The 24,015-nt window shown below is 43.2% G+C and overlaps 1 protein-coding gene across 1 annotated transcript in view; it reads right to left on the minus strand.

Annotated features, from left to right (window-relative positions):
* The window catches only part of CdGAPr (GTPase-activating protein CdGAPr), a 350,099-nt gene that overhangs the window by 280,052 nt on the left and 46,032 nt on the right, over positions 1-24,015 (minus strand). The window contains exon 2 of the mRNA XM_080286103.1: positions 11,317-11,493. Coding sequence (XP_080142229.1) covers positions 11,317-11,493 — 177 coding nt within the window. The remainder of the gene's footprint in view (positions 1-11,316; positions 11,494-24,015) is intronic.

The following is a 24,015-nucleotide window of genomic DNA, read 5'->3' on the forward strand; positions in this document are numbered from 1 at the left end:
GTTTCACTCCTTCTTGAACTTGTACTTCCTTTACTTTTGCTTGGACTCTGGCTTGTACTGTCCTTATTCTTGCTTATACTTTCTTCTTTTTTGTGTTTGATATCATCACAGTTGCCTGTGCTGTCATCACTCTTGCTTGTACTATCCTCACTCTAGCTTACATTGTTCTAATTTTTTTTTTTTTTTTTTACTGTCCTGGCTCGCACTGTCTTCACTCCTTCTTGCACTGTCCAGTTTCTTGCTTGCACTGTACTTACTCTTGGTTGTACTGCCCTCACTCTTCCTTATCTTCACTGTCCTTCCCTTATGGCTAGTCTTTTTCCTCTGTTTGGTTAATCTTGTCCTCATTCTTCCCTGCATTTGCCTCACTCATACTGTCCAAACTTTCGCCTGTACAGAAGAAAACTCACTCTTGCTTACACTATCTTCACTCTAGCTTGCACCCTCCTCACTCCAGCTTCAAATATTCTCACCCTTGCTCATAACGCTTGTCCTGTTCTTAATCTGGCTCACATAAAATTCACTCGATTTTCATGCTAACCTGTCTCTTATTTCCCTCACTGTTTTTGATACTGTCTTCACCCTAGCTCGTGATGTTCATTCTTTATTACTCCCACTGTTTTTGGCACTGTCTTCACACTAGCTTGTACTATCATTCTCTCACATAATCCCCTCACTTTCCTTTGTACTACCTTCACTCCAGCCAGTAATGTCGTCACTATCACTGTAGTCACACTCGTCCCGTATCGTCACTCTATCCAGTATGAGCTCTGAGCGTGAGTGTCTCAGTAGGGTGTACGTCCAGCAGGCAGTATGGCTTTAAAGCATGTTATTGTCCCGGGGTATTTCAGGAAGACAATGCACCTCCCCTGAGCGCACTGCCTCTCAACTCCCATCTCACGCTCACATTTTATAGCAGATGAAAAATGGCTAAAACACAAAATACTATTACACATATGAAAGGCTTACACCCACATAGAGATTTATTTATTTATTAGATGTAACACTTTCCGATCAACCATTCCACTACTAAACACAATAACATTCTATATCTTAGGTCCTCAGTTGCCTTTCAAAAAAAAAAAAAAAAGTGACAAATTCAACAATTATAAAGAAATGTCTGGTAACAAAACTCAAGACGTAAAGATGCTGAAGAGAGAAAGATTGACTGTGCTAGACCTAACCAGCTGCGTGAATGAAGGCTGAAGATACCACACTAACTCCTGCATCAGGCTTGTACGGAAATGGAAAAAAAGCGTGTAAAAAATCTTGTGTTGCAGGCTCTCCAGGAGGAAAATATCAGTCAGAGGTTCAAAATACTGCCCTGTGAACGAGCCATAGAAGTGATGCAACACTGAGGCGAACAGACGAAGAATGGATGAAGGATAGATGGAAATAAAGATGAGGACCCTGTTACCTCTGATTATATCTTACTGAGATGAACTGGGTGTGACGTACCTCATATTAAGCTGAAACATTTCAACTGTGGCATATAAAACACACACACACACACACACACACACACACACACACACACACACACACACACACACACACACAACTACAACGGGACGAAGGAACCAAGGCGTCAGGTTTGATACCCATACACTCGGGACCAATGTTATCAGGTACCAAAACCAAAGTGATTTTTCCGAAAATAATCAAGAGCGAAAGATACGGAATGATGCGAAAGATATCGAAAAATAATAAACTTCCACCGCACACGCCGACTTTCTCCCGGGTGAGGTAATATCGTTTTTGCTGAGGTCAGACGGGACGGGAGGGAGGCGCCGCTGTCCGCGTTCGTGTTTATCAAAGGTCTTAGGGCCGAATTCTAGGGAGCATGGGAGACTTCGTAATACCTGTTCTCTTGCTGTTTATTCTGCTTACATCTCAGTTCTCCATAGTATGTTATTTATACTGTTTTAATTCATCAATCCACCTTACCGTGGTACAATGCAGGAGGTTAAAAACGTGCTAATACGCAAAATAAATCAGCGAGGGAGAGATGCTGCGAAATCTGTAACGTCATTTGGAATAAGACCCTTAATCTAGTCCTAGTATAAATATGCATACAAGCAGTACATTACAATCAGATACTACGTTGTCTGGTCCTGTTTTTCACCTTTACCTTCATTTTAAACGGGCTTAAGAGTTTAGCACCTGTAGGAGTCAAAATAAAGGATGAAAAATCAAACAAGCAACTTTATACATTGCCATCTCAAGAAATTTCGTAAATACGGCTCTTGTTCCTACCCCCATTCCCCCTTCTTCCCCTTCATCCCCCTCCCCCTTCCCCCCCTTCACACCACTGGCCGCGACACCTTCATTTCCTCACACACACCCCACACAGAACCACTCTCTTCTCACTTGTTTTTCACTCTCTTTTTTCTTTCATCTTCAGGCTTTTTCTATGCCCCCGAATACTCAACTTTCACGTACAATGTTTGCATCTGTATCCCTTCCACTTCTGTCATTCTTCGCTTTATTTCCCTTTCATTTTTATAATCATCATCCACCTCCTCCTCCTCATCATCATCATCAATCATCAACCTTTTTTCGTTTCACATGGGGAGTTATGAGTCTGCCTGCAACGGAAGTATTAGGAGATGGGTTTGCCACATCCTTACACGCTAAGAAATATTGGCAGTACTGTTCTGATGCTGCCCTTGTAGATCAGTTAATCATTCAGTTCAAGTACACTATGGTCCTGGAGAATTAACACACTCATGATCGGGACAATTCAAGTATTCCAACTCCAGATAACGCCCAATTATTTTCTTCAGTGCAGCCCAGGAGTGTTAATTACTTTCTCACCCATCCTGTCCACAACTTCCCACTCCTCTCACTTGCACCAATCAAGCCAATCTCCTTCCCTGCAATTCCTTATCTCTTGCCAACATCTCGGTCACCCTTCACCTCTCTCTCTCTCTCTCTCTCACACACACACACACACACACACACACACACCGCCTCGCCTCTTACACTGAATAGTCTTACTTGCACCACCATCAACATAACGACTCCACCTTCCCTGCTGCTGCTACTGTTGTTACTATCGATAATGAACAACAAAATTCAGGATGTAATGGTGTGTAGAATATCGAAATTATACATGCATAAATATATAACAATCAACCTACTAATACTAATACTATTTTCTCTTCCATTTTCTACTCAATCTTTCCTTAACCTCTCTTCCCTTCCTTACTCTTCACCCTTAACGTCCTTTACCCTCTTCTTCCACCCCTCCCTCTCCTTTCTACACTTCTTCTAACTGTACACATCTCTACCTGCCAATATTCCCATCTCTCCCACTCCCTACGCCCCTCTTATCTTTCCTTCTGCCTCTTCGCGTTCCTGCTGCGACATTTAACACACGAAGGAGCAAGAGAAAATTAAAACCATTTGAAGATACAATAGAGTCCAGTTTGCAATATCCAATGAAGTTTGCTACGTAAATGTATTGGAATTACACTATGATACTCTGACTGGAAGTAAGGAATGAAGCTGGAAAGGAAAATGTACTGCAAATATTCAGAGTAATAATTTCAACGCGCGCGGCGGAGTACCAGCTGCTGCCTTCGAGCAACAGTATTGAATGCACAGACTACCTCTGCACCCAAATGCCGGCAGCATCAATAACAGCAGTTTGTTGCAGCTCCAGGTTCATCTGAAGCGCAAACCCACAGGACTGAAGGCTGAAGTTGGCCTTCTCCGCCATTTGGGACTAAATTATTCATCCATACTCCACCTCTCTTATCTTCCTATTCCCTCTTCCTTACTTCTTATTCCCAACCCATATTTTGCTCAGATTTACTCTCCCTCTCCTCTATTCCTCCATCTATTTTTCTTCCTATTCCCTCTTCCCTCCTTCTCATTCCCAACCCATAATCTCTCCTTCAAATTCACCCTCCCTCTCCTCTCTTCAACCCTCCTCCACCTCATATTCGTCCTGTTTTCTCCTCGCTTCTTCTTCTTACTTCCTTTCTTCTTCTTAAGTCCTCTCTCTCTCTCTCTCTCTCTCTCTCTCTCTCACCACTGCTCCCATTGTCTCCCTCCCACGGCGGCACTTTCCCTCCTCTCACGGCCTCCTCCCCCACACCGCCTCCCTCATCTCCCACTCCTTTATATTCCCACTGGATCCCAAATTGACCCGATTCCCATTTTTGCCTCCGATTCAGCCACTCTATTTGTGTGTGTGTGTGTGTGTGTGTGTGTGTGTGTGTGTGTGTGTGTGTGTGTGTGTGTGTGTGTGTGTGTGTGTGTTTCTTATTTGCATTCTCAACTTTTCTCTTGTACAAAAAATTATCAATTCGACAAGAACAACATCCAAAGTCCCCAAACCATTATTTTTACTGTTTTTTCTTTAACTTCTCACACCTGTCATCCTCAAATCAATATTCCCATCTCTTCCCATCCTGTCATTCTTTTACTCTCTTCACTACGACAACTTTTAAAAATCTTATTCTTACTAGATCAAGACGATTTTATTCTGGAGAAACTCTTCGAACTGGAGGGGACTGATAGCCTTAAAATAAATCCTTCCTTCAGTGACGACTTCTTATAAAATGAAAAAGAATAATCACACAGGTAGACCAATGTGGAAAAGACGTCCTCAGGCTGAAGGGATTATATTTAGGGGTTAAATCAGCTGTATCTTTGACAGATTATTTTTCATGTCCGTATTGCAAAACCCTTTTTACATTAACCTGGCCTAAAATTGCAATCTTCCCATCTAGAATGCTGACTTGCTGCAACAGATTAGCAGTAGAATATAATGGTAGTCATGAGCAAATGCTAAGTAAAGGATGTACAGCCGTAGTATTGTCTTTTTCTGCTATACAATTATATGAAATAAACTGAAAAATGGATAAAAATCTGGGCCAAGTTAAGGTGGGAGAATTTTAAACTCATCGTTCTCTTCTCACTATCGTTTTCGAGATAATCTAACCTGTTAATCCCTTCATTATGATGACTTTCTTGCAGCTGATGTCGGTGATCTTTTACTGGGAGAAACTTCGACCCAGGATGATTAGATACAGTGTCCCTTAACCCCTTCAATAAAAGAGGTCTTTCCCAAACTTAATCAAATGGGCTGCAGGTAGCAAGAACTTGGCTAATCGAACTAAAGAGGCCAGGAAGAGTAGTGGCTACAACCCCAGGCCCATCTGAAACGTGAACCCAGTGGACTGCAGGCTGAAGGCGCCCTATTCCTGCAATCCACCATCCTCCTTTCATGGGATAAGGACGTAGATGAGGGACATTTGTAAAACCAGGCAGTAGATCCGCCCGGCTATATGGGTGCCACCACATGAAGGCGTCCAAAGAGCACAAAATAATGAAGGAGTCCATTCATCTATTAACTCTCCTATTTATGTATTAATCAAACAATCAACTACTTTATCTATTAAGCCCCAACAACTACTTTATCTATCAAGCCATCTACCTATCTACAACCACCCCTAACCACACCATCTATCTCCATAATTATGACAGCTTTATGTATCGTCTCTTCACTAAGCCTAGGCCGAGGATATTCAATTCAGTCACGTACCAAATCTCTCCCTCTCCCTCTCCCTCTCCCTCTCTCTCAAATCACACACTTGTCCACCCACGCTTCCTTATCGTTCTTCGTCTTCCTCCACCTCCTCCTCCCAATCATCATCATCTTCTTTCTCTGTTCCAATCTGTCTCTCCTCCTTCCCTCCTTCTTAATTTCATCTTTCTTCCATCCTCCTTCATTCTCCTTCCTTCATCAATGTCTAAAACGGCATTTCCTTCTCTTCCATCACCTCAGTTCCTTTCAACATCTTCCTTCGTAACCACATCCTCTTTACCCCGTTCTCTTTTTTATCTCCCTTTCCCCCTTTTCCCCCTCTCTTTTCCCTTTCCCACTATTTTCCTTCCCCTCCTCATTAACCATCCCTGCCTATCTTTTCCTCTCATTCTATCCTTTCTCCCATCACTATCCTTTTTCCTCCTGTTCTCCCCAATTTCTTTTTGACTCCCCAAATAGTACCTTTTTCCTCTTCCTCTTTCCCACCTCTTTTCTCCAGTTTCCCCATTCCTTTACCTCCCTTTCCTTTCTATTCTACTTTTCCATTCTTTCTTTCCCTTTCCCTCCTACTCTCCCTACTTCCTTCCCGCACTCCCTTCCCACTCCCACTTTCCCCTTTCCATCCTGTCCCCCCCTTCTCTCACTCTCTCTCACTTGGTCTCTCCGGCCTTCCTCCAAATCAGAGTCCCAGTTCTCTTCCCTCCCTCCTTTCCTCCCTTCCTCCCCCCCCCTCCCCCAGCCGGCAATCAATAAACAAGAGGTAATGACTCCCCCCTCCCCTCCTCCATCTCTCAGTCTCCCTCCCTCCCTTCTCTCAGCTTCTCCCTCCGTCCTTCCATTCCCTTCCCCCCATTTTCTTCCCATCATCTTCCTCTCCTTCTTCCCATCATCTTCTTCCGTTCTTTCCTCCTCTCCATTCTTCCCTCTCCCTCTCTCAAATACTCCTGTCTTCTCTCTCCTCATTTCTCCCATCTTCCATCTCCTCTCCTCCTCCTCCTCCCCTCTCACTTCCATCTCTCCCTTCCCTTACTTGAACTCCCCCCCCCCCAACCTTCCTCATCTTCCGCTCCTTTGACTCCCTCCCGCCCTGCCCCTCTTCCTTCTCCTTCCTACCTCTCTCCCTCCCTTGATCTCCCTTTTCTCCCTCTCCTCTCTCTCAGCTCCCCCTCTACCTCCCTCCCTCCCTACCCCTCCTTTCATCCACTTCTCTTTTAGCAGCTCTTCCTCCTTTCCCTCACCTCCCTCCACTTTACCCTATCTTAGTTTCCTTCCTTTTTCCTCTTCTCTCCTTCCATCTCCTCCTTTGTTCAAGCTCCCATCCTTCTCTCTCTCTCTGTTACTTGCACGCCTTTACATCTCCACACTCCTCTCCCCCTTTTCCTCCATTTCTCTATCTCATCTCTCCTCTTTTCACTCAGTTTCCTTCATCCTAGTCGTCGTCTCTTCATCCCAGTACCGTCTTCTTTATCTCTCCTCTCAGTTCCTCTCCCTCCTTCGCGTCTCAGCTCTTCCCTCCTCCTCCTCCTCCTCCCTTCCTCAATCTCAGCTCCCTCTCTCTCTCTCTCTCCCGTCGACTTACTTCCTCCTTGTCACCTAATTCTCATCTTCTTAGTTCCTGTCTGCTTTCCTCCTCTAATCCCTACTTCTCTTCACCTCTCGCCTCAGCTCTCTCTCTCCCTTTTATTCATTTTCCTCCTCTTCCTCCTCCTTACATCCCCCCTTTTACTCCTCCTCCTCTTCTCATTTCCCCCTCTTCTCTATTGACTTCTCTCACTCCTCTTCCTCTCCACTGCCTCAGCCACGCACTCCTCTTAGTTCCCTTTCACGTCTTTCCTCTCAGTTACTTCCTTTTAAGTCCTTCATTAATCTCTTCCCTCTCTAACTCACCGCCTCCTCTCATTTCCCTTCTCCCTCCCCTCATTTTCTCTCTTACCTCCAGCTTCCCTCTGCCTCCCTCAGTCCAATCTCCCTCTATCCCTCTACTCAATCCTCCTTACCTCTTCCTCCTATCAGTTTCCCCTCTCCTGCCCTACCTCTTAACTCTTCTTTCCTTTCACACCAACACCTTCCCCTCTCCTCCCCCTCCTCTTCTTTCTTTTTGCCTCTCTCGCCCCTCACCTTCCCCTCTCCTACTCCTCTTAACTCTTCCTCCCTCTTTCCTCTCTAGTTTCCTCTCTCCTCATCCTCATCAACACTCCCTCCCCTTCCCTCCCTTCGTCTGCCCTCTCATCCCCCTCTACGCTACTCCTCCACACAACAACACAGCCAAAGAACAACAACAACATCTCCCATTTTCTATGACATATCAGACCTCCGCCAACGGAACCATTCCTGGACACTTAATATAGGAATTCTTATGTAACTTTCGAGCTGCGTTTCATCCCTTCTCCCAGACTTCGTTCGCTGATGCAGATGCCAAAAGAGCTGAATCCGTTTGAAAAGTACCGTCCATTACGTCGTCCATTCTCCTGCACAAGCATCATCAATCACTTCCAAAATATATCAGATATCCCACTTTTCGCTCACAGATTTCAAAATGAATATTCCACAATAAATCGTTATAGACTTAAACGCTACTTCAACACACACCGACTGAATATGAAAAAAAAAAATGATAATTTTTAGTCTTATGTATCCGACTCTGGTTAAAATAAATAAATAAGTAAATAAATAGAAAAACATAGTCTATTCCATGCGCCCCATAGGCTAACCTACGCACAAACAGAAGACCGACACACATTCACATAACACCACTTGGGTTTGGATATCTCATTTTACACTGGAATAACAGTATTAGTTACGGGACTGGGGGTGTTCTGGATACTTGTTGGTCGTCTGTCTGTCCGTCTGTCTGTCTGTCACACACACACACACACACACACACACTTCTCTAAACAACATGGTTCCTGGTACACGCAACATAACCCAAGCATACATCTTTCTACCCATGCACAAAGTCGCTATGTACTGCGTAGTGTGTGTCTGGTCCTGTCCCCCCAGCCTGCGCCACAACACTGTCTCCTGTGTATGCATATTTCACCAATTTATATGCAGATTAATAACAGCTCCACCGAGTCTCCCTCCATCTCTCATCAAGATTACTAAAATTCCGCCACTGCAAGTTGATATCCCCAGCCAGAACGCGGTGGCAAATGCTCTCTCCTTTTTAAGTATGCGAACTAACGTATAATTTTCGTGCCTACTGTTACATTAATTTTCATGCCTGCAATTATATATGCTTTTTAAGTCTGCAGACATTACTATCTTCATGCTGGGAAACACATTACTGTCTTAAGCCTGAATTCGCATTATGATTTTCAGTTTGCAATCACACTATACCATTAACCTTCAAACACACTAATATTCAGTTTGCAAAGACACTATCATTTTCAGTTCTACAAACATGCTTATATTTTCGGTCTGCAAACATACTACAATACTGCTTGAAAATAATAGTATTCAGTATGCAAACACACCGCTCGCTGGTGCAGTGGTAATGCTCTCGCTTGCCAACTGGTGGACGGGAGTTCGCGCCTCGCTCAGGTTGCGAAAAGTTTCACTGACGAAGTGGGTGGTTACTGTCCCCCTGGAGCAAGGGGACGGGTGTGTGCGTGTGTGAAAATCACAGCCTTGCCCTTAGATCGGACTATATGAGCTCTCAGCTCCCTTCCGGGAGGGTAAAAGCTGACGATCACGACCATCAAGTAATCCTGACCGACCCGGTGAATTACACTACCAACGTCATTTCTGCATAAACACTAAAATATATATTCGGTCTGCAAGCACACATTCATAGCCAGCATGAAAAAACACTGTCAACTTCATTTCTGCATAAACACTAATATATTCAGTATGCAAACAAGCTATAATATCCTGCCTGGAAATAAGCTATCATCTCCATTTCTGCATAAACACCATAATATTCAGTCTGTAAACACCTTATTCGTCTGTAAACACACTTATGAGTTCAAGTATGCACTCTCACTTCAGTATTCGTCACAAGGCTTGATAATTATAATACGTGACTCCACGTTATTGAAGCGGCAGACCAAGACGATGAAGACTTATAGTGCTTTTACTCTAACCTGACCTAATATTGCCATCTTTCCACCTTGAATGCCAAGCTGTGAAAAAAGATAACCACTAATATATAAGAAAATAGTCACGAAGAAGTGCATGGAAAGACTGTGAAGGCGTAGTATTGTCTTTTTCTCCACTTAATGAAATAGCTGTGATGATTTCGGAGGCAGTTCTTCACGTAGACGATTAAAAAAAAAAGTCGTTTTCGTCAGCATTTTGTCCTTACAAGTATGCGGTATTTCTTCACACGGCACGATTACCTACCATGTTATTAATGCTATTTATCAACATTAAAAAATACAAGTTATATGGATGAGATTACTGAGGTGCTATGTTCAAATTAAATCGTGGAAGAGGTACTTGAGAGAGCCATATAAACTGACAAGAATACGGCCAAAGACGATTCAAACAAAATCAGCATATCTATGGGTTCTGGAGGGGCTCGGAAAGTAGTGCTAGCTCGCTTTCTGAATTATGCATCCGTGGCCACCAAGCTGTGACACTATGAATTACTGTCTTCTCTTAAATGAATTACTATCTTCTCTTGAACATAATTTATTCTCGTCGTCGTCAGGATAACTCTAGTCTCATATTCCAGCTACGGACAGACGCTTTCAGCTAAGAGAGTCATGGGAGCCCGAAATTGCTGCTTCTGTCACCATACTCGAGAAAACATACCACTTTATTCATCCAAGAGGGAGTTACAAAAGCCTGAGTGTTAATACAAAAGCAAAAAGTTATTTATCTAGTGTGTGTTTCTTCGTCATGCAGTGAACGTAAACGACAATGATCTAGCGACGGTGACACATACATACTATGAAAATTACTAGTAGATGGTAACACGCAGTAACTCCGGTTGTAAAGAAAATATTGGAAAAACATGTTTCCTCAGCATGTGGCCCAAAACACGAAAGCAGTAATTGTGTGTGACTAGGAAAATATATATATTGGCTGGGTTTCCGGCTTAGAGAAGAGAGGGAAAAAAAACTTGAAAGTGTCACGTGCTTAAAAATTATAAATGAAAATACAAAATAGTTACGAATAAAGTGACGCCAACGTGTGCAAGGGGACAGGTACGTACACATGCATATACAGATACCAGTGAAATATATAGGATACATAAACGAGAAGTCCCAATTGTTGGGGAAAAGAGACACACCCTGCCTAATCAAATATTTAAACGTGGCAGCAATTCAACATGATATAAAAATGTGTGTTCCGCGAATCTAGCAAATATGGTTGGCAGAATGTAATCCGATGGCTGAATGTCCGATGGCAGACATATGTCATGTGGTCACTCTAAAACGTAAACAAACAATGCCACGAGCTTACCTGGAACGGCGGGTTGCAGAATTTAAAAGGTCAGATAGGTGACACTTAGAATAAAAGCAAAGCAATTAGCTAGTGTCAAAACTTAATTCCTTGAATCCGGGTCAGATGCTTTATTTTATTTTTGCCGCCAACTGACGACTTCACTAAAATTTGACAAGGTCTCTCGTACTAAAGGGGTTTATCAAGGATGCTGCCACCTCCGGGGTGACGAGTCTATCATAAGCTGAATAAAACTGAGGGAAATGACACAAAATACCCCACTAGATGTCACAGGATTCAAGGGGTAGAAGCGGATCACCTGGTTACTCCAAAATGTAAACAAACAATGACACGTGCTTTCCTACCTGGAGGGGCGGGAGCTCGACATACTCGTAGTGGAAGTGGGCGCACTGGTCGAGGCGTGGGAAGCGTGGTTCGTCTTCAACCACGCCCACACCCACGCCTGCCGAGCCAGTGAGGTGCGTGATGCGGGGCCCACCACGCCCATCCCCGCCTACGTCACCGGACACACACAAACCACTCTGTTGGGAAAGGAGATCACGGTTACATTTCACATTTTAAAATTTGATGTTAAGCAATAATATGACAAAAACTATACACGTGATGAAATAAGCAGGTTCCACAAAAATTATTTACAATGACGCTGTCTTATTTCTCCCCAAAAGTTATCCGAACGTACTACCAAAAAAAAAAAAAAATCATATAACTCAGTCTGTATGATAAAGAGGAAAAAACACAATTTTCTACATGGTAATATCCTGTATGTCTTTTACTCAGCTCGTCCATGACCAAACAATTACTGCAGAAAAAAAAGTTTATCAATCAAATGGCGTTGCAATTGCACCTTATCTAATATACCGTACGAAACCATCTTAACCTTCAGGCATCGGGAGGCTTTCCGGCGGGGAGTACTCCTGTTTGGGATTAGCCAAAAGAAAACAGATAAACAAGTAAGTCGTCCCCCGGGGTTTACCAGTTAGAAAACAGTGCCTCTTTATTCCTTCAATCCGACAGGCTCTTCTCCCCCCCCCCCAAAAAAAAAAAAAAAGTCAACAGGCAGTTTGAATACATCGGTAAAATCGTCAAAACAATGAAGGGGTTACTGAAAATCGATTCTTCCCTCGCCAGTCCGACAGGTCCTTCGAAAGCTGAATGACATTACCTAAACATGATAGATAAACCACCATCGTAGTGAGGGGGACACACAAAACATTAGCTTACCTACGAATATGAACGTAGTATCTAAATTTAAGTATACGCAAGTCCAACGAATCAATAATCAAATACATTACGAACATCTGAAATATCAAAACGCCAAAAACAAACAATACCATCACCCTCTAACATCACAAACATCACTCACGAACACTACAAACACCGCCACACATTCCACCCACTACCACGAACGTTCCAAACATTACAACGAACACTAAACATCAAGGACACCATCAGCATTACATTAAACACTACAAACACCATCTCCATATCACAAGCATCAAAAGCGCCACTCAAACATTACTACTACTACTACTATTACTACTACTACTACTACCACCACCACCACCACCACCGTCATCACCACGACACACATCACAAAGCAAGAACGTCACTAACATAACCACATGCATCACAATCACCATCACCACCAAAACCATCACATCAAACATCCCCCCAAAGCACCACCACCATCACAGAGGTCACAAACATCACCCAAGACATCAAGAACGCCACAAACATTACCATCACCACTACCACCACCACCACAACACACATCACAAACATCAAGAACGTCACTAACATCCCACCACCACCGCTATCACACATACCACAAACACAACCACGAATATCATCAGCACCACCACCATCTGCACAAACGTCACTAACACAAGCCACCCACTACGGCCGTGGAGGTATTTGTGAGAAGGCTACCCAATTTCCTCAGCATTCCACCCTCACTAAACAACCTATTATGGTAGAGGTTAATCAGACGGCGGAGAGGTGGGAGGTGAGGGAGATGAGAGGGAGGTGAGGGAGATGAGAGGGAGGTAAAGGAGATGAGAGGGAGGTAAGGGAGATGAGAGGGAGGAAAGAAAGATATGAGGAAGAAGCAAATGAGGGGGGGAGCTTAAAGAAAAATAGTTTTGGAAAGAGGGTGTGAACCAGACAAGATGAAGAAGAGACAAGGAAAGAGGAGGTAAGGAAAACAAGGAATGGGAGAAGGTAGGGAAGCAGGAGAAATTGCATGAGATAATGAAGTAATGAGGAATACAAGAAAGAAAATGAAAGGGGTCTGAATAAGATGAATGCTGTATGGAAAAGAGGAGACGCATAAAGAGTAATGGAGAGCTCTTACGGGGGTAAATGCAGTGACAGATAGATCGATCGATAGACAGACAGATACAGGGACGCAGACACCCTATTTCCTACCGCGACAAAGTTACAGACAGATAGATAAACTGATACGTTATTTCGTGAGGCAACCCAAACCCAACTTTACCATTTCATTCTTCTTACAACCATATTATTTTATTTACATGAAATTACACACCTCCAACTGTGAATGGAATATATAAACCACTCATGCTTTTATTTTCTTTATTTTCAGAAACTGTAAGAAATTCTTGCAAGCCACCCATAACAAAATGCGTATCCCTGTGTCCTGCCCTGCCATGCGAGGGGAGGGAGCCGACAAGGAAGCTTATGGGTGTGTGTGTGTGTTTGTGTGTGTGTGTGTGTGTGTGTGTGTGTGAAGAATGATTTATGTATATACCGTATAATGCAGGAGTATGTGGACAACTGATCGTTTAGGAGGGTAAGTTAGCAGGCAGAGCTATGAGTGAGGATTTGTGTGTGTGTGTGTGTGTGGGGTGGGGAGGGTACGTTGAAGTGTAGGTGAGAGGACGTTGTTAACTCGGGGAAGTGGTCAGTGAAGCGGTGTTATGGCCTATAAATATTCTACCATCTAAAATTCTCTTACTCTCCTCCTCCTCTCTCACCACTCATACCCTCATTTATACTCCAACCAATTCAAGCTTCAGCTTCTCTCTCTCTCTCTCTCTCTCTCTCTCAAATCCTCGTTTATACTTCATTATATCCCATTCATGATTCATCTTTCTATCCTCTTCAGTTCTCTTTCTTTCTCACAATAATCACAGCTTCATTTTTACCCCATTATTACACTGCATGCTTTATCTTCCTTGTCTTATGCTGTCTCTTTTAATATTTTCCTTCTCATATCTCTTCAATTTTCTCTTCCTCTTTGCTCCCTCAACCCCATCTCATTTTACTCACATTTTCTCCTCTTCAGGGATCATCTTTCTCCCTTTATGCTGTCTCATTTTATATCATATTCTTCCCCTTCTCTCGTCGTCTTTCTCCTTCTTTCCTCTCCTCCCTCACACTCTCTTCATTTTCTTTATCCATTAATACCCATTCATGATTCGTCGTTACACAAAATATGTCTCATTTTACATCTCTTTCCACTTAGCTCTCTCTCTCTCTCTCTCTCTCCATCCTTCTCTAAAATTTATGATTATTCTTCATCTTTCATGCATTCGTCCGCTTTTCTCTTAATTTTTCTCATTTTTTTCTTACCCACTCTTGCTTAATTTTTCTTTAAAATTTACGCTGCCTCCTTTTAAATATTTTCTTCCTCCTTCCGCCTCATCTCTCTCCTCTTCTCCTCTCCTCTCTCAAGTTCACTCTCTCCTGTTTACTCCTTCATGCATACTTCAACTTTCTTTATGCTCTTATTTAATCAGGTTCTCCATCCTACCTCTTCACCTTTCTCCCCTTGTTTCTTTTTCTTCATATTTATAGTCTCATTTCAATCATTAATTATTTTTCTTGTTTTAAAATAGTGTTTCCCTTTATTATTGTTCTTCCTACTGCCTCTCTCTCTCTCTCTCTCTCTCTCTCTCTCTCTCTCTCTCTCTCTCTCTCACTCTCTCAGAACTTGATCAACGCAGTTCTTTTCATTCTCTTTTATCCCCCGCACCACCGGTCTAGTTACTTTTCTTATTTATTTCCTTTGCATTTTCCTCAATATTTCTTTTTCTTTTCACCTACTGACTGTTTTCCTTTTCACTCTCATTAGTACCTCCCTGCACTTCCTTACTCATGACCCATCTTCATCCTATATTTTCTCCTCAGACCTCCCTTGCCACTAAAATATGACCTTTCAAACTATTAGCCCTTCCCTTCTTATCTCCCTTCACTCTCCCTATCCCTCATTCTCTTCCCCCTCCATTCTTATCCTCCTCCACTCTCCCTATCCATCATTCTCTTCCCCCTCCATTCTTATCCTCCTCCACTCTCCCTATCCCTCATTCTCTTCCCCCTCCATTCTTATCCTCCTCCACTCTCCCTATCCATCATTCTCTTCCTCTTCCCTTGCCACTTTCTCCCTCCACATTTCCCCCTCCGTATCCTCCTTCCCTCCTTCCTAAGCTTTATGATGTGGCACGATTTAACCGGGAAGCTCTACTCTCCAGCTTTAAATGCGTCTCTAACTCTCTCACTATCCCCCGAAAGAAGGATGGTGGAGCGCCGGAGAGGGGCAACTTCCGCCGGGTTTCAGAGGAACCTGGGGCTACAACAACACCAAAAACTATTACTACTACTAATACAAATTTCCCACACTGCCTTACTCCTCTCCAGACTAACCTTCCTTTGCCCTGTCCCCTTCTTTCTCCCTACCCACATTCCCTTCCCTTACCCCTCTTCCCTCCCCCTATTCACATTCCCCTGCCCTAATCCTTACACTCCCCTATCCCCTCTCCCTATTCACTTTCGCTTGCCCTATTCCCTTCCCTTCCCTACCTATTTCCCTCTCCTTACCGTCCATCTTTTCGCCTCAGTTGTTTCCTCTTTCTAACACTCACCACTTCTCTCCTCAAACACGGTTCCCTATTCACATTCTGCCCTTCCTCCCCCTCTCCTCACCACCAACTCTCCTTCATCTTGTCTCCTTTCCTTCCTCTTCTTTCCGTCTGTTTTCCTCTACTTCTCTGTCCTTCACTTACTTACCTTCTGTTTCTTCTATTCCTCCTTCCTTATTCCACCTTCTTCTACTTCCCCCTTTCACTCGATTTGCTCTATTTTATGGGCTTTCTTTTCTACTTCTCTTGTATACCACTATTCCTCTCTGTCTCTCTCTCTCTCTCTTCCTTTTCACCTATTACTACTCTACCTACAATTTCTTTCCATTTATTGCTCTACTTTCCTTTCCCCCTTCTCTCTCCAACCCAAACATTTTCTCTCTCAAATATTTTTCTCTTCCTCACGTCCTCATTCCCCATACTCCACTGGCTCCCTCACTTTAATCATCCACTCTTACAATTTCATCTCTTACCCTCTTCTTCCGGACGATCCAATCTTCTCTTTCCCTCTTCGCTTTTCGTCTAATTTCTCGTCTCTCTCCTTTCCATCGTCTTCTTTCTTTACCTTCTTCCTTCTCTCTTTCTTCATTCCTTTCCCTGTCTCTAGCTATTTCGTCAACTTCCATTCTCCCCCCCCTTCTCTCTCTCTCTCTCTCTCTCTCTCTCGTCAAATTTCCGTCGTCTCTCCTTGTCCTCCTCTTTCATCAGATTTCCTCTCTTCTTTGTTCCTTTTTCCACTCCACATATTTTCTTCCCTTCCTCCCAATGTCATTATTCAATTTTCTCCCCAAAATTGATACTCAGCTTCTCACTCCTTAGTTCTTCTTCTCAATAATATTCTCTTTTCCATAATTCTTTCTTAACTCGTTCAGTCGCAAGTCTTCATTTTCATCGTATTAATCTTACTTTATTTTTGTCACTTTCATGCGATTTCATTCAACTTTGGAGACTGAAGTGAATGGGTTCTATGTAGCCTTCATCAGCACCTTTTCTAAATGAGGTTCTTCTTAGGTTCAATAATGAATGGTGGTGTCATCAATAAATAAATAAATAAATAAATGTCATCGGATAGAAAGTGCTCACCTGTTTGTGCTACTCCTTATTCTATTCTTCCTTCCCTCCGCATTCTTTCCTTCCTTCCCTCCGCATTCTTTCTTTCCTTCCCTCAGCATTCTTTCCTTCCTTCCCTCCGCATTCTTTTCTTTCTTCCTTCTGCATGCTTTCCTTCCTTCCCTCCGCATTCTTTCCTTCCTTCTTCCCCTCACCATTCTTTTTTTCCTTCCCTCCTAATTCTGTCCTTCCTTCCTTCCTCATTCTTTCCTTCTCTCCTCATTCTTTCCTTTCGTCCTTCCCTCCCCATGCTTAACTTCCTTCCTTAGTCCTCTCATTATCTTTCTTGTCAGCCTACGGTCTATTATCAACTACCTGCTGCTTTGTTTCCTCCTCCTCCCTTCTTGTTTCTTTACTATATCATCCACTAAATCCTTACACTTAAATTTCCTTTCTCACCATTATTATCTTCTAAGTACAAACCACTTAACTAATTACCCACTTACCTAATCTATCGCCAGCAATTCTAACTACTACTACATGATTATCATCTACTTTTTTATTAACAACCCCTTCATGTAATCAGCAGAGGTAATTGATCTTGTGCCTGCATTAAATAGACACTGGGTGAAGCTCATTAGGTGCAAGCAGCCGGCACTCACTCAAGTCAGGGTTTAAGAGGAGGCCATTGTTAATTCCTAGGGCTAACACGGGCGCTCGGCTCGGCTCAGGTATACGTCTTCAATACGACGTGGAGGAGAGAGAAGTGGAGAGGAGGAGGATGGAGGGAGTAGATAAGATAAAACGAGATAAATATATATGGGTAAACAGATATACACAGCTAGACAGACAAATAAACAGAGAAGTGGAGAGAGGGAGAAAGGAGAGAGAAGTGGAGAGGAGGAGGATGGAGAGAGTAGATAGGATAAAAAGAGATAAATATATGTGGGTAAATACAGATACACAGCTAGAGAGACAAATAAACAGAGAAGTGGAGAGAAGGAGAAAGGAGAGAGTAGAAAAGACAGAGATATAAATATATAAATGGATAAATACAGATACACAGTGGATCAAATGACTAGAGAGATGAATGGAGAAGAAAGGAGAGTCAAGAGATAAGAATACATAAATGGATAAATACAGGTACACAGCTTGATTGACAGATGAACAAACAGACACAGATAAGGACAGAAACATATGGATAAAACAAAAAAAAGACACAACACGGCTCGACAGACACACATGTAGGTAGGTTTACAGATGGACAAACAGACACGGATAATTATAAACAGCCTGACAGACAGAATGATAAACACACACGGATACAAATGTTAATAGAAAGGCTGATAGCTAAATGTACAGACAGATAGATAAATAGACAAAGAGAGAGAGAGAGAGAGAGAGAGAGAGAGAGAGAGAGAGAGAAACCTTGAAGTAGACTCATTAAGCAGAGTAAACACAAAGCTCGAGATGAATACCCACTGCACCCACTACATGAATGGAAAGTGGATAAGGATGGAGGAATAACAAGGCGATGAGAGGATGAAAGGAGAGAAGGATAACAGGGAAATATGAGGAGAGAGAATGGACTTAAACCAGGAAACGAGAAAAAAGGGGAACGGACGAAAACCCAGATAATGATAGAACGAAAAACGAATGGCCAAGAAATAATAATGATGAAAGAATGGATGAAAAACCGATACGACTGAATAAGAAGAGAGATACTAGTAAAGAAGTGACAGAAAAAGAATGACAGTAGAGACACACAAGGAAATTCTGTGGCTTCCAACATTAGAGGACAGTGAAACTTGGGTGGCAGTGACCTTAGATTTTATTCAGTCATGGGTAGCGGGGAAAAACTTGAGAAAGGATGGAAAGGACAGAAAGGTTACCCGTTCTAAAAGGAGGATATGAGGCTCTGGGAGAGAGATTATGGGGGAAATGGAGAATGAGGTGGTTGGGAGAGGTTATGCGGTGAGAGGGCAAAAGAGAGGGGTGACATTATGTGACGGGTGACGCTCAGAGTAGAGGAATGAGGAGGTATGAAGGTGGCATATGAGAAATTAGAGGGATTCATGTCAGGCTATGGGAGAAGGATGAGATGATGAGAGATCAAGAGAATGTGGGCGGCTGGGATAGATCTTTTTAGAGGTACGAAAAGTTCTGGGCTAGGCATGTGAGATTATGAGACAAGAGATAAGGGGTCAAGAGAGGATAAGAGGTTACGAGAGAAAAGTAACAAGTTAGGAGAGTGGAGAGACGGTACGAGGGAGGATTAAGAGGTTGGTAGAGAGGGTGTGAGGAAGAAGAAAGAGGTGAAAAGTTAATGGGGATGGGTGAGAGAGAGAAGAGAGGATGTAAGAGGTTAGGAGCAAGTGAGAAGACAGAACTGTGTGATGGAAGTTCAGGAGTGAGACATGAGAGGCTGCTACAACGAGAATAATGGGTAGGTGCGGGTGTGGAGTAAGGGAGAGGTGAAAAGCTGAGCGGAAAGGAGAGGACAGAGGGTAGGTAGGGGATGAATACGGGTAAGGGAGGGGTGCAAAGTTGAAGGGGGGAGATAGGGGGGACGGTAGGGAGACTAGGTAGGGGTGAAAATTAAGGGGGAGAAGCGAATCACCTCACCCTCACGTACCAGGCTCCCAATAAAGTGTTGGCGAGTGCTGGCTTAGTTTCATCAGGCGTGGGGAGAGAGAGAGAGAGAGAGAGAGAGAGAGAGAGAGTCTAACCCCCTCTAACTGGGAAAATTTCTACTAAGCTGTACGAGTATAAAACCGTCTGGAGGTGGCAGGATTGATATACAAAATACATCACTATGGTCAACACAAAATTTCATACACGAACTATCTGATAACCACCACAAACCTAATAAGTGGGAAAAGTTCTTGAGAAACCTAATGCATTTTCACACAGTATCATCATCATCATCATCATCATCCACAATCCTGACAAACCTAAAGCAAGCTCGGGAATACAGGTAAACAGGAAGGGTCGTCGTCGTCGTCATCATCATCATCATCATCATCATCCAGACCTCTCTTCCCACCTGAGGATGGGGTGAGGTAAGAGAAGTATATACCTGAAAGAAATCACTCCAAAGCAGGGAGTCGTGGAAATAAACACAGAGTTATTGGACAGTCTCTTACGGCAAAGTCTTCCCCCAAACTTGCTTAATCAGACATTTCTCGCCTCCACTCCACAAATTCCGGGTTCCAGGAATGCCGGGGGAAGGGGAAAAAAGAAAAAAAAAAGTCTAAAGGAGGAGGAAGAGGAGGAAAGAAGAAAGCTTAAGAGTTAGGAGAAGGAGAAGATGTAAGAGCGGGAGACTTGAGGAAGCTCTGAAGGAAACCCAAGGGAGGTCAGAAGGAGGTTATGAGGGAGGGAAGGAAGTAGACTGAGGGATGGAAGAAGGGAAAGGGGGTATGAAGGAGGAGGTGAAGGGAAATGGGGAGGCAGGAGGAGGGACGAAGGGAAGGTGAAACGGAAGGGAGACACGAAGGACGAAAACAGGGAGAAACGGAAAGGAGAGCCCATGCAAGATCATAGGGAGGATAGGATTATAGGGCGTAAAGGGAAAGAAAGAATGGGGATAACTCAGGATGGGGGAAGAGGTATAAGAGACAGCTAAGGGGAAGACGAGAAGGAGACAGACAGGATGGAGGGAAAGGAGCTAGTAAGGAGAGGAGTGGGAGTCAAGGAAAGGAAAGGAAGTGAGTCAGAGGAAAGAAAGGAGTGACTGAAGGCAGAGGGTGAAGGACAGGCGAGAGCTAAAGAGAAGAAAAGGATGAATGAGAAAGAGGGTGAAGGGAGAGTCGGAAAGGGAAATGACGAAGGGAGTAGGTGGAGTGAGCGAAATAAAGGAAATGTAGGAAGGATACAGCAGTGGGAAGGGGGGAGGGGAAGAAACAAGAAAGAGAGGAAGGTTGTATAAAGAGGGAGAGCAAAGGAAAAAGCTCAAGGGAGGCAGGGGGGCAAAAATGGGAGGAAAGCTCATAGAAGAGGGGGGAAGAGATTGGGGAGGAGAAAAAGGAGGGAAAGGTAAAAAAAAAAAAAATGGAGGAACAGAGCACATTGAAGAGGGGAAAATGGAACTCGTGGGGGTCAGTGAGGGAAGAAGAAGTCCGAGGAGAGGAGCTCTGGAGAGAGAGAGGGAGATGAAATGATAAATATGAGGAGGAATGTGGAAGGTACTTTGACTCGGGGAAGCGAAGGGTAGAAAAGAAGGCGCGTTGGAGGGGCTACGTGAAAGAATGGGGGACAAGAGGGAGGGCGGAGGGGATGGGAAGAGAAAAGAAGGGAAAGAGAAATGAGAAGGGATTGGGTAAGCTGAGAGAGAGAGAGAGAGAGAGAGAGAGAGAGAGAGAGAGAGAGAGAGAGAGATGTGGGAAGAAGGTGGGAAGGGCAGGGGGAGGGGAAGATGGGAGGTGGGAAGGGCAAGGGAAGTCGGGAGGTGGAAAGGGGAGAGGGAACTGGGAGGAGGGACGCGCCAAAGTAGGGGACTGAGGGGAATTACAAGGGATGGTCACCATGAGAGGATTGGCGAGGCTGTGGAAGAAGATGGACAAAGGGGAAAGGGGAACAGACAGGGAGATGAAGAGGGGATGCAAGGCGGGGTGAAGGAAATGGAAATGGGGTGGACGTCGTAAGGATAAAGGAATAAAGGAGGGAGAGAAGTGAGAGGTATAAAAAGGAAAAGAAATAAGGGAGTTGAAACAGAGAAAAGAAAATACTATAAGGGAGATATATGAAGAGGGGATAGTGGAAAGGAGGGATGGGGTGGAGAGAGAGGCAAAAAAGAAGAGGAGGGGAGGAGGACAGAAGTGAAACGGAAGAGATGGGAAGAGAAGAGACGGGGAAGGAAGAAAGGAAGTGGAGTGGAGGGAGGAGGAGGTCGAGGAGGAGGAGGAGAAGGGAGAGAGAGGGGGGGGGGAAGGGACGAGAGTGGTTGGTGCCAGCTGGCCAGAAGCTGAGTTTCCTTCGTAATAATTCCCTTAATATTCTTCTAATGGTCTTCAGAAAAATACCCTTACTTAATCTACCTTTAATAACCTTCAGAAAAAAATCCTTTACGTTATGTGTGTGTGTGTGTGTGTGTGTGTGTGTGTGTGTGTGTGTGTGTGTTTGTGTGTGTGTGTGTTTACGGTACCTACATATCATTATTCCTGGCCACCATTATTTATACAGTAGTCACTCAAGAAAACATTTCATTACTAATATAACTCAAGAAAGATCCCGTACAGAACAAAGGCAGATTATTACTTCACTCGTATACATCTATTCAAATTAGCTACTCCTCATCCTGCCCTAGGATGGGGAATGGAGTCCGGATGATGATGATGATGATGATGATGATGATATACATAAGCAGAATTATATCATCGGGCGGTGACAAGAATAAGTAAGGAGTCATCAAACAGGAAGTCAAAATCTCTGGTAACAGATCTACACGACCAAGAACCTCTTTACAAGCACAACTAAATTCACCTACACCCTCATGAGAACTCTACAAACAGCTTAGAAACCCCAGAGCACCTAAAAACAAAAGAAACCCCGCACAGAACACAAGAAATAATTAACAGGTACATCCAAAGAGGACTTGTCACAACTTAGAGAACTTCAAAATAACTGAACCTAAAAACTCTCAATAAGAACATTTACAGAACCTATCACAGCCAAAGAACGCCTCGAAGGAAAGGGAACAGCCACAGAAATCTCGAAGAACAAACATCAGCTGCTGTCAACGCCTATGAAAAAAAAAAAAAAAAAAGAAAAGGAAAAAAAAAAAACTTATCGAGAACATACCAAACACCAGAAGCAGTACACGACGATCCCCCTAATAAACAAATAAATGAATAAATAATAAATACATAAATAATACTGAGAGAGAGAGAAAGAGAGAGAGAGAGAGAGAGACCACTGGCTGCCTACCCAAATATGTTTGACATTTCGCCTCTCACTCCTAAAGCTGAAGGCTATGTTTCTCTCTCTCTCTCTCTCTCTCTCTCTCTCTCTCTCTCTCTCTCTCTCTCTCTCTCTCTCTCTCGGCTAATGCACTATTATTTTTCTTTTTTTGTTTTACCATGACCTTTTCTATTTACTTCCACTTCTAATTTCTTACATTCACCTTAACTCTCTCATTACTGCATATTTATTTTTTCGATATTCAACGAACCAATCAGCTTTCCAGGGCTGGCAAAGGCAATTAGCAAAAATGGGAATTGTGTGTGTGTGTGTGTGTGTGTGTGTGTGTGTGTGTGAGAGAGAGAGAGAGAGAGAGAGAGAGAGAGAGAGTAACCCTATTCCAAACGTCAATCAGCAATTACCAAACTAAATGTCATAGGCCACAAATTCACCACAACCTGTACCTGTGCTAATACCTGGTCATTTACCCAATCCTCCGTATATATTAAGGTTTTTGAATAATACAATATACTGGAATAACATGCTGTATTACCTCTGTATGGTTCAATTCAGCTCACTCGACAAGGTACATAGACTAGGCAGGTGTCCATCCATTCCTTCAGTTTTTCCTGCGAACTTTCTTACGTTTCATCTACTGCTAAAACATCTTCCTCTTCAAAACTAAACTAAAACACAAAAATTATATTTCAGGTTAGATGGGAAAGCTCACTATACTGATACTAATTATTCCATATACCGGACTCTTATACGTCTATAACATTCCTTATTTACAAACTAATGGCATTCAACGTCTTAGACTTCCCCCACTCTCCCTAATCTTTAATCTCAGTAAATCCTTTAAAAGGCTTGAGCCACGATGCGCGATTTTTTTTTTTTTTTTTTGGGGGGGAGGGTTCATCTGTGCACAATAAATGGTGCAGCAACACACCTACTGTATATAGTGCAATAATTTTACATCACAACATATATAACAGAAAAGCAAATATTACACACACATTCAATCTTTTACTCCTTGAATCCGGCGAAGTCCTGTTCAGTTTATTCGTTTACTCTCCTGACGCTTTTGTTCAACTTGGGAGAGGCTTTCTGAAATGATGAAGTTCGATATAACCTTCATTAATCCCTAACACGCTTGACATGGCTCCTCTACAAGAAGTATAATACGTAATCAGGAGCATGAATAAAATAAGA

The sequence above is a fragment of the Coenobita brevimanus genome, chromosome 110, assembly GCF_032717465.1.
Source record: "Coenobita brevimanus isolate Jiangsu-jjx chromosome 110, ASM3271746v2, whole genome shotgun sequence".
Lineage (NCBI taxonomy): Eukaryota > Metazoa > Arthropoda > Malacostraca > Decapoda > Coenobitidae > Coenobita > Coenobita brevimanus.